The following is a 13,836-nucleotide window of genomic DNA, read 5'->3' as shown; positions in this document are numbered from 1 at the left end:
ATTATCTCCAAGTTATCCTTTGTATGGATAGATAGAAATATATATGACTATCTACAAACACACATACATATGTGTGTGTGTGTTTGTAGATAGTCATTTACCCCAAAACTCTGAGCTCTAGGGAGCAGAAATTGTTTTTGCCTTTTTCTATATCCCTAATTCTTAGTGCAGTTATCTGGCATTTAGTAGTTGTTGAATAAATCCTTGACTTAAGTCAGTTAACTCTTGTTGGACCCCTACTATTTGTGTCTTAGAATTGAGTTGCATGTAGGAAGCATAACTGTTTTTCATAATGATGCTCAGTCATAATTTGAAATGATTTTTCTTTTAATATTTAAAAGACTTCTGATTTTGTCAGTGTGTGAGGTATTCTGTTCATTGTCATAAACACAGCTCTATTCTTTACTTACTAATAGGAGTTCCTCATGAATTGTTGTGGATTGACAATCTTTTCTGAAAAGCCTCCAAATGTAGTCAGAATGGATCTTGGAATCAATTGTCAGGTTCTTCTCAAAGCCTTTCCATTTCAATTTACAACCTGTTGGAGCTTGTGCCGTGCTGACAAAATGTTTGAAAACACAAATTGAATACTCTGCTGTAGTGAGGCATTAGAATAGGACTTAATTGGTGTATTCTAGTATTATCTAAATTATTTGGCTTTGCAATCTGGTTCAGTAACTTAAATTTCATTTTTAGATGGTATTATAGGTTAACACTTGCTCTATTTGGTTAATATTGTTATGTTAATTATGAACATGAGATTGTGTTTTTGTTTAGGTACAAGGCATATGTGAAAAAGGCTTACAGGTGGGCCAGTCCAAAATACAAATTCTTGGCAGCCCTTCCATGGGTAATTATTTTTTTATTGTTTACTTTTGCCTACTTCTTTGTTGTGTCTTTTATAGTGCACTATTTAATGTAGTTTTCTTACTCTTTAAATTTAAACATCTCACACTATTTTTTAAGTTCAAAATATTCTAATATTAGCTTTATCTTAAATATCTGTATTTGTATGTTTTTTAAAAATTCACAAAGGAATATGACTTATAGAATAACCAAAGGAGAAAATTAACTGAAAAATCTCAACTTTTTAAACATATAATCTAATCTTATTCTTTTATTTGTTTCCTTTTACTAAAACAAGCTTTCATAGAACAGAGATAATTCTTTTGGGCATATCATAAGTCTGAACCACTCTCCCTTGTAATTACATTCAAGGGGTTTAAAGATGTTTTATTTGACTTTTTTTCTTCATATTTTCAAATTATTTTGATTTTCCCCCCCTTTATTAAAAAGGATGGGGATGAACAGTGATGGAAATGGGACCCTGTACTTTGAGAGGAGACCCTGTGCTTTTCACAAATTAGCAAATATTGCAAAATAGAATAAAGAAAAGTAAATACTAATCCTGGGCTCTCCACTCATGATACATACTACTCTGTGCTTTTCCTGTGCTTTTTACCAAGGTGATAAAAGCTTGACAAACCATTCCAAACCTGTAGAGGAGAGTACCTGAGACATCTCACAGGTTGACAGTTGATGTTAAGTAGGACACAGGGAGAGAGCATACCACATGCGCTCTTTGGGAGTGGGGGCTAGGGAATGTTTGTCTTTTTAGTCAAGGGGAATTCCCCAAACCTGCAGGTGCTCCCTTTCTCTTTTTTGTGTTCTAAGTTCACCTTATGATGTGCAGACCCTTAAAAAACATCTCTATCTGACAGGGTACTCACCTTTTCAACACCCATTTTCTGGGGTTTTTAGCCTGGAATGCCCTGAAATAGTCAGGGGAGGAAAATTCTGAGAATAGGTGGAGAGTTCTCAAGAAAGGGGAGGAGGCAATCCCCTAGACAGTGGTGGTGAACCTTTTAGAGGGGTGGGTGATATGAGAAGTGTCCTCAGGCACCTGTGGAAGAGGGGAAGGGGAGCAGCCTGGCCCAAGTCCTTCTGGCTTTCTAGTAAAGAACTCTGGCAAACTCTGTGTGTGTCCACTGAGAGGGCTCTGAGTACCCCTTCTGGTATATGTTCCATAGATTCACCACCATGGCCTTACGACCCTCAATAAATCTAGAAACTTTGATCCCAGCAATTACTGTTCTATAGCCTTAGCCACACACTCTATTTTCCTTGAATAAACACTTTTGTGCCTTCAGGTGAACAGAGAGGCTAAGCTTCCAATTTTTTGGGTGAGAGCCTGTCTTTGCTTTCCCACAACAAATTCTTTCTCCCACAATAAAAGGATTGTATTTCCCCCCCCCCCCCCCATTCATGGTTTATAGCATCTAAAGTCGAATTCAAATTGAAAATATTCATTTTGTAAATTTGTATTCCTTCTAGGTATCTATCTTTCCAGGTATGCAGATTTATTACAAGCTAATCCTTTGGAAGCAGGGGCAACGGGTGATGTTATTATTTTTAAAATAATAAAGGTAACTTCAGCTCAACACCTCATTTAGTTGACTTAAGTTCTAGAAGTTTAAACTTTACAAGTTCCAGGTGCCTGATACTGATATTAAGACACTTGGAAGTCTTCTGGCTGTTAACTTTAAGCCAGACCTTTTATGTACTAAGTAGAGTTAATGAGTGATGAGCCTTTTAAAAAAAACTGTGCTTTCCTCCTTTTCACTGCTTTAAAAGTGAAGAATGAAGGACAGTGTTTTTGATAGTAGTTCATTTTCATGACAGAAGCTCTATAGATGAAGTTGCTTTTCCTTTATGACTTATTGTATGGGTTTTTATTGATTTTGTTTGCATTGTTGTTTCTTCTATAATCTCCCTCTCAAAGAACCATTACATATGACATAGTATTTTTTAAAGATAAAAAAAAAAGAAAAAATCAGCATGACTTATTAAGACAAGAAAACTTCTGAAAATATGTTGTTTCTTAAATTTTTCTGTTTTATTTTTCCATTCCTTGGCTTCTATATTGGCTAAAAGTTTTACATTGGCACCAGTATGCTTTTAAAAAAATGCTAGTCTTTATTGCATGGTGATTCTGTTTTCAATAGTTACTTTATAGCCCTTAATTAATGCAATATCTTTTGTTTATAGAGGTTTGTTGTACTTTTTAACTGGTGGTTTCTTTTTTAAAGGGGAAAATGAAAAGTATATATGATCCCACGGGTGTAAAAAATACAGACACAACAGTGAATAAAAGTTCTTTGGATCCAACACCAAAACATGAGTGCCATGTGTCAAAGAATGCGAATAGAATTACTTCACTGTTGGCTTACAGGGCCTTTGAACTTACTCAGGTACGTGAATGGATTGTTTTCCTGATGTCTACTACAGAATGTTAACTGACTACAAATGGTGAGAGCTGGCTATAACTTGAACCATTTAATCCTGCCCAGAGCAAAGCTTGTCAAGGATCATACAAGAAACACTGTGGCAGAGTACAGTCTTGGAAGTCTTCTGACTACAAATGTGATGCTCTACGTGTTGTGTTATGATTGCTTTATCCCATATTGAGTCAGTTGTGAAATCTTTTTTTATTGGTATTGATCCTGTTCTGTGTGTTCTGCTTCCACTGCTGCTTCCTTCGTCCAGGCCAGTGTCATATCTGGACTATTGCCTCCCTACCTTTAATCTGTCTGTTGACAGATTCATTTTCCTTAATTACCACCTTTATCATATCATTTCTGTGCTTAAAAATCTTTAATGTCTTCCTATTTCCTATGGAATAAAATTCTGAACATTAAGCATTGCATTTAAGGACTGCTATAATCTGGTCTGTATTTCCCTGTTCAGTCAGTTTATGAATGATACATCCTTTCTCCTGCCATTGGAACTTCTTTTTTCCTATTCCATTCTTGAGGGCCCAGGTCATTTGAACTCAATGAAACCACTCTCCCTTCACTCAGTGATCTTTCTCTTAATATGCCTCTTAAAATATGGTGATGAGGCAGCTTGGTGGCACTGTGGGAAGAGCACTAGATCTGGGGTCAGGAAGATATGAATTTAAATCTATCCTTAGATACTTAATAGCAATATGACTGTAGGCAAGTCACTTAACCCTTTTTGCCTCAGTTTCCTTTTCTGTAAAATGAGCTGGAATAGGAAATGGCAACCTATTCCAGATTTTTGCCAAGAAAATCCCAGATGGGGTCACAGAGTCAGACACCTGAAGATGACCGAACAACAATTGTATGGTTGATTGACCTTATACTGTTATATCATTTAACTTTTCATGAGATAAATTGTCTTTTCTTCCTAACTAGATCATGAACTTCTTGTATATCTATTGTATATCTTCCAAAGGATACAGAAATAGTATTATTTATGTTGTGGTTCTATAGTAAGTACTTACTGATTGAATTCTTAGGAAAATTTAAAAATTTAGGATTAAATTGTGACAGTTTGAGAGAGTAACTTAGGTCCTTAATTGATGCATGTGTCCATGGCTATATATGATCATGATAAATTATTTTAAAAAGCAAAATGTGTAAAGATTTAGATTTGCTTAGGCTTTATTATATGAAGGGTGGCCATAAATTAAGGATTAAAAAAAAAAGTCATGTACCTGAGAATTTCAGTATTTAGTCAATATTGATTCCATTCAAAGTAGTGACTTGGAAGATTGTCTATACTGGCAAACATTGGAGATATTGCAGGTTTGGTTTAGACCAGTGCAATAATGGGACTATCACAATAAAGTGATTATTTGATAATGACAGGGTTTGACCAGTGATACCCTGCTGGTCTCTGGGGGTCCTATGAGGGTCCTGCGAAGTTCTTGTTAGGGTAAGGAGATGGCGAGGATCATAAGAAAAATGGAATAAGGAGGACCAAAGATGCTGGTGGCAATCAATAGCAACTTTATTGAGGGTAGTGAGGATATTTATAGGCATCTGGGTTGCTACCCAAACATATCCATCCACATGGTTACAGGCAATGTTTGTATAGTAGTAACAGGTAGTCATTAATAGAGTCTAAAAAGTAGAGAGATAGATCCAGAGTCAAAGGCCAAATTCCAACCACCAATTAGTAGGAGGTTAATTTTGGGAGCAGAAATATATTTCATAGAGATACTCTTGATTTACAGGATTGCACCTGGTCAGATAAAGTCTTGTCTAGCTTTGTCTGTTTCTGGCCTTGATTGTCTAAGTAATATATTTTTTTAGAGTTCAGGCTTCTTAATTATCAAGGAAAGAAATTGTTAACCTTCTGTACCCCTTCTGGTTTGCTAGGAACATAAAGCTTTTCAATAAGTCTATAATGTTTTTCCAATAAGAAAAGGTATGGATCATAAAAGGGGTCAAAAGAGGAGTCTCAGATTTTTATCCATTTGAGACTGTTTCTCTTATTGGCCTTTCACAAAAACCTTTTATGAAACTTAAATTCAAGCAACCAATTTAATAACATTTAAAAATAACTTCTCCCTAGTTACTAGGAACCCCAGAGCAATTTTTTTAAACCCATATCTTCCATCTTATTATTATTTTTTTCTAAAACCCTTACCTTCTGTCTTAGAATCAATACTGTGTATTGGTTCCAAGGCAGAAGAGTGATAAAGGCTAGGCAATGGGGGTGAAGTGACTTGCCCAGGGTCCCCTAGTTAGTAAGTGTCTGAGGCCAGATTTGAACCAAGGACCTCCCATCTCTAGACTTGACTTTCAATCCACTGAGCCACCCAGCTGTCCCCTACCTTCCATCTTAGAATCAATACTGTGTATTGGTTCCAAGAAAGAAGTGACTTGCTCAGGGTCACACAGCCAGAAAGTGTCTGAGGCCAGATTTGAACAGAGGACTCCCTGGCTCTGGACTGACTCTCAATCCATTGAGTCAACTAGCCTCTTCCTCCCATCCTCTTTTCCCCCTTTGAAAAAGAAAAAACCAAGCATTTATTTTTCTGTCTTCTACTCATTTTTGCCCTTGGTTGAAATAAGAATTCCCATATTGATCTTGTCCAAAAATATAATCTCATTTTTCATTTTTAGCCTATTCTCTTTTAGGGGGTGGATCCTCTGGAGTAATGGCTGGCCATTGTGTTGATAGAGTTATTAAAATTTACAAATTGTTGATTGTTATGTTATTATTTGTGCATTGTTCTGGTTTGGATTACTTCACTCTGAAAAAGTTCCTGTAGGTCTTCCTAGGTTTCTTTGAAATCATCTCTTCATTTTCTACATTCCTATACCACAGTTTGTTCATTTGTTCCCCAATTGATGAATGCCTCCTTAGTTTTTTTGTTTTTTTTTTTGCCAGCAAAAGAAGATCTGTTATAACGTATGGGACTTTTATGTTTTTATCCCTTTTGTGGTATAGGTAGGTCATGGGCGGCAGGGTATGTGCAGTTGAGTAATTTTGAGGGCATCCTTTCAAATAGCTTTCCATTGTGACTGTTGTTATTGTTGTTCAGTCATTTCAGTAGTGTCTGACTCTTCAGAACCCCTTTGGGCTTTTCTTGGTACAGATCCTGGCATGGTTTGCTGTTTCCTTCAGCTCATTTTATAGATGAAGAAACTGAGGCAAGCAGAGTCAAATAACTTGTCCAGGGTCACACAGTTAAAAGACTTTGAATTCATGAATATGAGTCTTCCTGATTCCAAGCCGAGGGCCCTATCCACTGTGTCCCTTAGCTGCCCATAAAACTGCTGTACCAATTCACATTTTCATCAGCAAAGCATAAATATACTTGTTTTTCTGCAGCTTCTCTACTATTTGTTGTTTCCCAGTGTTTTGTCACCCTTTGCCACAGTCTGATACTGTGAGATCACACTTCTGAGTTGCTTTAATTTATATTTTCTTTAATAGTTTGGAGCATCTTTTCATATAGCTCTAGCTTGTTTGGATTTCTTCCCTTGAGAACCCTTTTGATATTAATATCTTCTGACCATTTGTGAATTGGAAAATAGCTTTTATTTTTACAAATTTTAGTCAATCCTTTATTTGTCTTAGAAATGAGACCTTTAACAGAGAAACTTGGCCATAAATGTATTTTTCCCAGTTAAATTCTTTAATATTAGCTGATTTGACTTTTTTATACAAAACTTTTAAATTTTATGTAATCCAATTTGTTCATTTCATCTTCTATAATCCTGTCCCTTGTTTGCTCTCTCTACCTTTTCCTTATTCATAGATGTGAAAGGTAATCTCTTCCTTGCTCCTCTAATTTGTTTATGATGTGACACTATCTAGGTATCACACAGACTTTCTCAGTGTATCTGTTTCTTATAAGTAGTCATAGAAATGAATTTAATATTTATGTTAATCTTACTAATGAATTATTTTAAAATCAAGCTCATGTTGTGTTTTTGAATTTTTAGTATTATTTTTATGAATATGGCTTTGATGAGCTAAGGCGAAGACCAAGACATGTGTGTCCTTATGCTGTTGTATCTTTTGCTTATAAAGATGATGTACCAGCTCCAAAGTTCTTAACTACATCGAGGTAAGATAAAATTTATGTGATAGTAGATGTGAACCTTTTAAGTACAGCATTTAGTATAGTCTCTTAGCACATGAAGAAATGAGTACTTGCTCTTTGATTAAGCATTTCTCTTGATTTTTATTTTCTTGGTCATCCTCTGAATTTATTTGGATGATTTGAGTACCTGTACTCTTTGAGTGCTAAACTAAGTCTTCTTTCTATCTTCCTATCTATCTCTATCTAATTCATCTATAAAAGACATTTTTGTTGATATATTTTGAATTTTTTTTATGTCACCAAAATTTCTCCCTATAGCTATCTTGCTCTCTCCTTTTAGAGATAAAGTGCTGTAGAACTGTAGAAACAGCAAATGCAAAAGCTGGGCCTTTGAAAAGATTTACAAAATTGATTAATCTTTAAGTTAATTTCTTTAAACGGAGAGGCATGTTTATACATATTGAAGATCTGAAGGTGTGAAATTACTTTTATGCATGGAGTCTAGAAAGCATAACTAGAGAGCACTGTTGGGTTTCCACAGAATTCTGGGTATTAGGGGTGGTTCCTGAATATTATCAATTCTAACTCATGAGAAATAGTATAGAAGTGTGGAGGAAAACCCCTGATATAGGGAAAGTGAGAGATAAGACATCAAAAATCTTTGTGTTCCACTGCCCTCATCTGGGAAGAGATGGAGGAAAACACCTTCAGGATGACTGGATCCTCTCTGGAGGATTCTTGAGAAAGGAATTGAACCAGATGAGTTGGTTTTTGAACTTTACTGTTCTGGTGGAACACTCATAGAAATGAGATGATGGATTCATGGAAGTATCAATATGTATAAACATGCCTCTCCAATCTCATAACCTTCTGAATACCAGTCCAAAGGTCCAAGAGGTCTCCTTGGAAAAAGACATTTACAAATGAGATAAAACATTAGTCAGATTTTTAGAGCAAATAATTAATGCAAATGATGAGACGGGATTGTGGATGAGGCAATACCACCTAGGACAGTGATGGGCAAACTGGCCCAAGGGCCAGATGCGTCCCCCTGAAATGTTCTATGGGGCAGCAGGACATTATTCCTAATCTGACGAATACAATGAGTAGGATATAATACAGTGAAACTTCGAAAGAGTTGCCTTAGAAACAGACTGACAAATGAGCATTTCCTTTCCTTTGGCCCCCACTTTAAAAAGTTTGCCCATCACTGGCCTAGGAGATTCAAATGATTACCAGGGAAATAATAGTCATTTGAATGCTGCTGGGAATTGAAAGAACACTGATGAAAGCTATGATTACAATTACTTTAAGGGCAAAACAAACAAGTAAACTTTTAAGAGAAAGTTACCTCTTAACCTTGTTATGAAATTATTACAGCCATTTAGGCTTCCCAAATTGAGCCTATGATTCACTTCTTGAGAAGCAAAGCCACAAAAGAAAGAATTCTGCCTCCAACAAGTTTTTTCTTCTAGCATGATTTCACAGTTTTCCTTTTCCCCCACTCCTTTCTGTGGCTAGATTGAAATCATTCCAAGTAAATAGGAATGTAAGGCACAAATAAATTTTGTATCTTACATCTGAAAGACCTCCCCACAATGTTCCTATCTATTATAATGTTACTCATCCTTCAGTGCTACGTTCATGAGAGCCCTCCTGGGTTTCTCCTCCCCAGCCAGGAATGATCTTACCTGGAAATGGCCATAATATACTGAATCTGTTGTCTGTATTTACCATGTTGTATTGAATATACTTTGTTAGGTACATGCCACATCTCTCCTGCTTTCTTGGGAATACTGTAATAGCCCAAAGACCTGATCTTATTGGGGTTTTGTATTCAATCCAGTTGATCATCCCATACCTTACACTTAGAACAGAACTTTGTGTATGGCAGGCCTTCAGTAAAGGGCAGAAACAGAGAAAGGATTAGTTGTCCTCCCCCATGGCACCACCCTTCCGTCCCCCCCCCCCAAAAAAAAAGCATGAACAAATATCCCACTGCTTTGTAAGTAATATTTTTTTCCTTTTCAGGAGTAACAGCTTTAATATAGAGAGGAGCACAGGTAAGACAATCTCAATGCTTTTCCTTAATTTTGGTAATTTAATTGAAAGATAATTTTGCATAGTGCTATGCAAAAAAACCCCACAACTTTAAATGGATTTTTATGATGGACCAGAGTCCGCAAAGGATTTTAACGATATATCATTTTTCTTGGGCTATTGAAATGTGTTTAATCATTGAACCGCTTAAGAATCTTGGGTAAAACTTGCCTGAAATCTATTTCTGAAAGTTGGTTGATAGGGATTTATGGAGACCTTTTCTTTCCTTCTCTCTAAGTATATGTTGAGCTGGTAACCCAAAGCAAGATTAGGCAGTGTTTATCTTATTTTTTCCTTGTTTTTATATAGGATTAGGGAACAACATCCTATGTGTTCCTGCAGAGGGAGAGCATGCTCAAACCTTCTTTGTCTTCCTTTTCCGAATTAAGGATCTCTCTTTGTTGACTCACATGCCTTACTGAATGTAATAGACTAAAGATAAGGTGTTGTGCTTTTTAGTACTAGATATCCCCTCATTTTAAGATTCTGGGATGGTAACAAACAGTGTAAAGCTTATCATTTATTTTAGGTCCTTTTCTCCCATTTCCCATGGTGAAATGATTATATCTTCCCTATTTGTAAGACTTTATTTTGATAACTTAATTCTCCGTTACTGTTGTTATAGACTACACACACACACACACACACACACACACACACACACACACACACACGCTCCTTCAGGTCTGGGACTATTTTGTCTTTTCCATCCCAAGGATCTAGCACATAGTAGGTGCTTCACAAATCTGTGTTCATTGAATGTTGGGTTTACATCCTTTCTGACATTAGCTCAGTAACAATGGACAGATCACTTGATCTCTGATCTTTAGTTTGATTTATTAGGAGTAATAAATTGCATTTGTTTCAAAGCACTGAAAAACAGTTTCAGGTGGTAATTATTTTGATTCCTATGTACCATTGCCATGAATTTAATAATAAAAGAAAATCAGTACCAGTAATCTATCATAATGGAGAGAAAATGCTTGTGAGACAAGTCTTAAATTCCCCTAATCTCCCTACCTTCTTTGATGAATAAATCAGCCAAAATTACCATAGCAGTTATTAGGATTTGGTTTTGTTTGTTTTAAAGGAAAGTGCCACATAAAATGTAAGTTATTTTCTTCCCACTTTGACCATTTTATTTTAATTTGTTCTTTCCTTTTATACTTGTCCACAATTTGAATAAAAGCTTTATAACTGAAGGATATTTGGAACATTTGATACAAGTTAAAAGCATGTGAGCTTAATTAAATATTTTATTCAAACAATTGTGATAGATCAGTTTATTAGTGAATTTCCAAACTTAGATTAAATAAGGTAAATAAATTATGGATACATTCTTTTGGTCTAAGTAACTGAACTGAACACTTTGTAAAAGTTAGGCCTTTCTAAACTCACTGCCTCTCATTTTGTTGGAGTATAATAACAATGTTACATGAAAAGTTGTTTTATGATAAAGATTTCTGGCCTATCCTGAGTATCACCCCTTTCTGAATAATGTAATTTTGTTCATCTTAATAGGGTTATCTAAATTAGGAAAATTATGCATTTCAAGCTTCAAATGTTATATAAGGCTTCTGACTTGTTAGTCTATATAGATTTATAATAAACTAAAACAACAGGAAAAATTTGGAAAATCTCTAATGTTTCTTATACATTTTAAATGGTTTGTAGGGCAGTGAGGGGTGCCTGGAATATGGGGTGTTTTGGAAGCCTCAGTTCACCATTAACCTTGGGGATAAGATAGAATGTTACTTAAAAGAATAGCTAACATTGGCTAATTAGGATATGATGCTTGCCAAGTGAGTGTCTGAGGGAGAATAATGTATAATCTGATGGTCTCTGTCTCTATTCTCTTTATTTTAAAAATTTCATTCACTCTGTTGTGGAAATACCCAGAAGTCTATTGATAGACACTGCTTTCTATGACTTAAAAACAAAAAAAAAAACAATGACTTAAGAGTCTCAGCTGATTTTAACACACCATAAAAAATGGACTCCTTAACAAAAGTGGCAGCTTGGACCCCAAATAGTAATGAATAACAATAGGAATAAAAAGTTCTTAGGACCACTCTCTAGGGCAGGAGTCAGCAACTATGGCTCTCCAGCCATTTCTGGCTCCACCTCCGGACAGGCCAGTCCAGGCAGAGCCCCAGGATGTGCCCCAAGGGGCCCTTCAGCCCCTGCCCCATATTCCAGCGCCTTCAGCCTCCATCCTCCTCCTTCTGCAGGCGTTTATGGCTCTCACGGCCAAAATGGTTGCCGACCGTTGCTCTAGGGTCTTGTGTGAAAACATTTTATTTACTGATTGGTTCTCAAGTCATTTTCTGTATGAAATAAAAGGAGGGTGACAAAGATCTCATACCTCTCATGGATACCTGGACTGTATTTGCCCTCCCTAAGAGGACATGTGGATCAGAAGTAGTTCTAGTTGTTTACTTAGCTAATCTTAAATTTTAGGTGTATTAGTAGTTCAATTATAATTGGATTTGGGTTAAATGTAAGATTTGTTAATTAAGTATTTTAATCATACATTTTTGCTCATGAGGAAGAAAAATTAAGGCAGTCCTCAGTTTTTGTTTTTGGTTTTTTTTTTTTGTGGGGGAGGGGGGAAGAAGCAGATTTTTGTTGTAATTATTACCTGATTTGAATTAAGTTGGTATAAGATTTCTTGGGATACAAAGACTTGTGATTTCATTGTTATAGGGAACTTTCCTTTGAACAACTCTGCCGGTAGGGGTTGGCATCTTGCAACTAAGTGACTTGCTCCTGTTGATGTAGCCACTATGGGGCCTAGTCTGTACTAGTACCTGGGTTTCCTGGCTTAGAGACCCATTCATTCTCTATCATCATAAATGGCCTCAAACTTTCTGGGTCATGAGAAACTTTGAAGGCTAAATTATGTCATTAATTAATAAGTCTCAAAGGATTTAGATTCAGTTTGTGAAAACACATAGAATATGAGGTTTTGATACTTTGCTTATAGTTTTGTTTCTAGGCTACTTTTCCTTTATTTTCCTGCAGTTCAAATGGATCACTGCTGAAATGTTTTCTGTTTAGATAAAACTGATTACACCTTGTGGAAAGGAGAGCTTTTAAACAAAGGAAAACTTCTGTGTTGTGCTTACTTGAAGTCGGCTACCCTTCCTTTCCTTCCCTTCAAACTGTGAGTATTGTGTGAAACTGCAAGAGTAGAATGTTTAGAGGCCATTGGGAACTTTTATTTTTTCTTTGGTGCTTTATAATTATTCTTTAGACTTTACTTTTAGACTACTTTTGTTTTAGATTATAATTTAAACTTTAATGAGAAGCTCTATTAAAGAAAGGAAATTGATTTAGTCATATTAGAACTACTTTTTTGTGAGTGGCTTTTCCCAGCTTCCCCTCGCTAGTCTTTCTTCTGATAGTCAATCCCGTGGACACTATACATATCTTGTAAGACAAAAAGTGCAACATTTCTTACCCTTATATTCTATCAGGGGAGACATGTACTTGAATAATTATATACAAAATAAAGAGAATGTAATGGGGAAAGGGGCACAGCCGGTGGGGACTTCAAGAAAGAACTTGTGTAGAAGGTGGCTCTTAAGCTTTGAAGGGAATCGGGATTCTAAGATGTGTTGGGAAGGATGGAGTCTATTAAGGGCATAGACATGGAGACGGATTTTCATGATTAAAGTACTGTGAAAAGGCTGGTTCTATACCTGAGAGTGAACAATAATAGGTAGCATTCACATGATGCTTTAAGGTTTGCAGAGTGCTTACAAATATGGTCTCATTTGATCATCACAGCAGCCCTAGGAGAGAAGTACAGTTATTATCTTCTCCATTTTATAGACAAGCAAACAGAGCAGATGGTCAAGTGACTTGCCTAGAGTCTCACGCTGTGCTAGGAAGTATCTGAGGTTGTAATGGAACTCAACTTTTCTCTGTCACCCAGGCGTTACCTGGGACTAGGGTAGTAATTAGGTGAGGAGTGTGAAAGAGCAGGACTGGAGAGAGGCTCCAGAGGTGGAAATGGCAGGATCTAGCCATTCTGTGTGGAAGAGAGGAGTCAGGGTTGACCCTGGTGTTCTGCTTAGGCAACTGGGAGGAAGAGAGAGAGAAGTTCAGAGAAGGGAGATGTTGGAGGGAGAAAGTGTCAGGTCAGGTAAGTGACATTTGATACGTCCACAGGACATCCAGTTTGTTTTGCCCAATTGGGAGGTGGTGCTTTGTAGCCCTAGAGTTTGAACTCTCCCATGGGCTAAATAAACCCGGGAATCATCTACATTGAAACAATCATGGAGCCCAGGGAAGCTGAGGAGATGGTCAAGGGACCAAGTAGAGAAAGAACAAGACAGGGCCCAGGAATGGTGCTGGGATGGAAT

At 36.5% G+C, this 13,836-nt stretch overlaps 1 protein-coding gene across 1 annotated transcript in view; it reads left to right on the top strand.

Moving 5' to 3' along the window:
* Positions 1–13,836, top strand: part of TASOR (transcription activation suppressor) — an 82,038-nt gene that overhangs the window by 26,694 nt on the left and 41,508 nt on the right. The window contains exons 6-11 of the mRNA XM_044675471.1: positions 778–850; positions 2,335–2,426; positions 3,090–3,251; positions 7,266–7,390; positions 9,398–9,429; positions 12,527–12,632. Coding sequence (XP_044531406.1) covers positions 778–850; positions 2,335–2,426; positions 3,090–3,251; positions 7,266–7,390; positions 9,398–9,429; positions 12,527–12,632 — 590 coding nt within the window. The remainder of the gene's footprint in view (positions 1–777; positions 851–2,334; positions 2,427–3,089; positions 3,252–7,265; positions 7,391–9,397; positions 9,430–12,526; positions 12,633–13,836) is intronic.

Source organism: Gracilinanus agilis, chromosome 1 (genome assembly GCF_016433145.1).
Source record: "Gracilinanus agilis isolate LMUSP501 chromosome 1, AgileGrace, whole genome shotgun sequence".
NCBI lineage: Eukaryota > Metazoa > Chordata > Mammalia > Didelphimorphia > Didelphidae > Gracilinanus > Gracilinanus agilis.
Note: the sequence above shows the minus strand (reverse complement) of the source record. Positions and strands in the feature narration are given on the sequence as shown.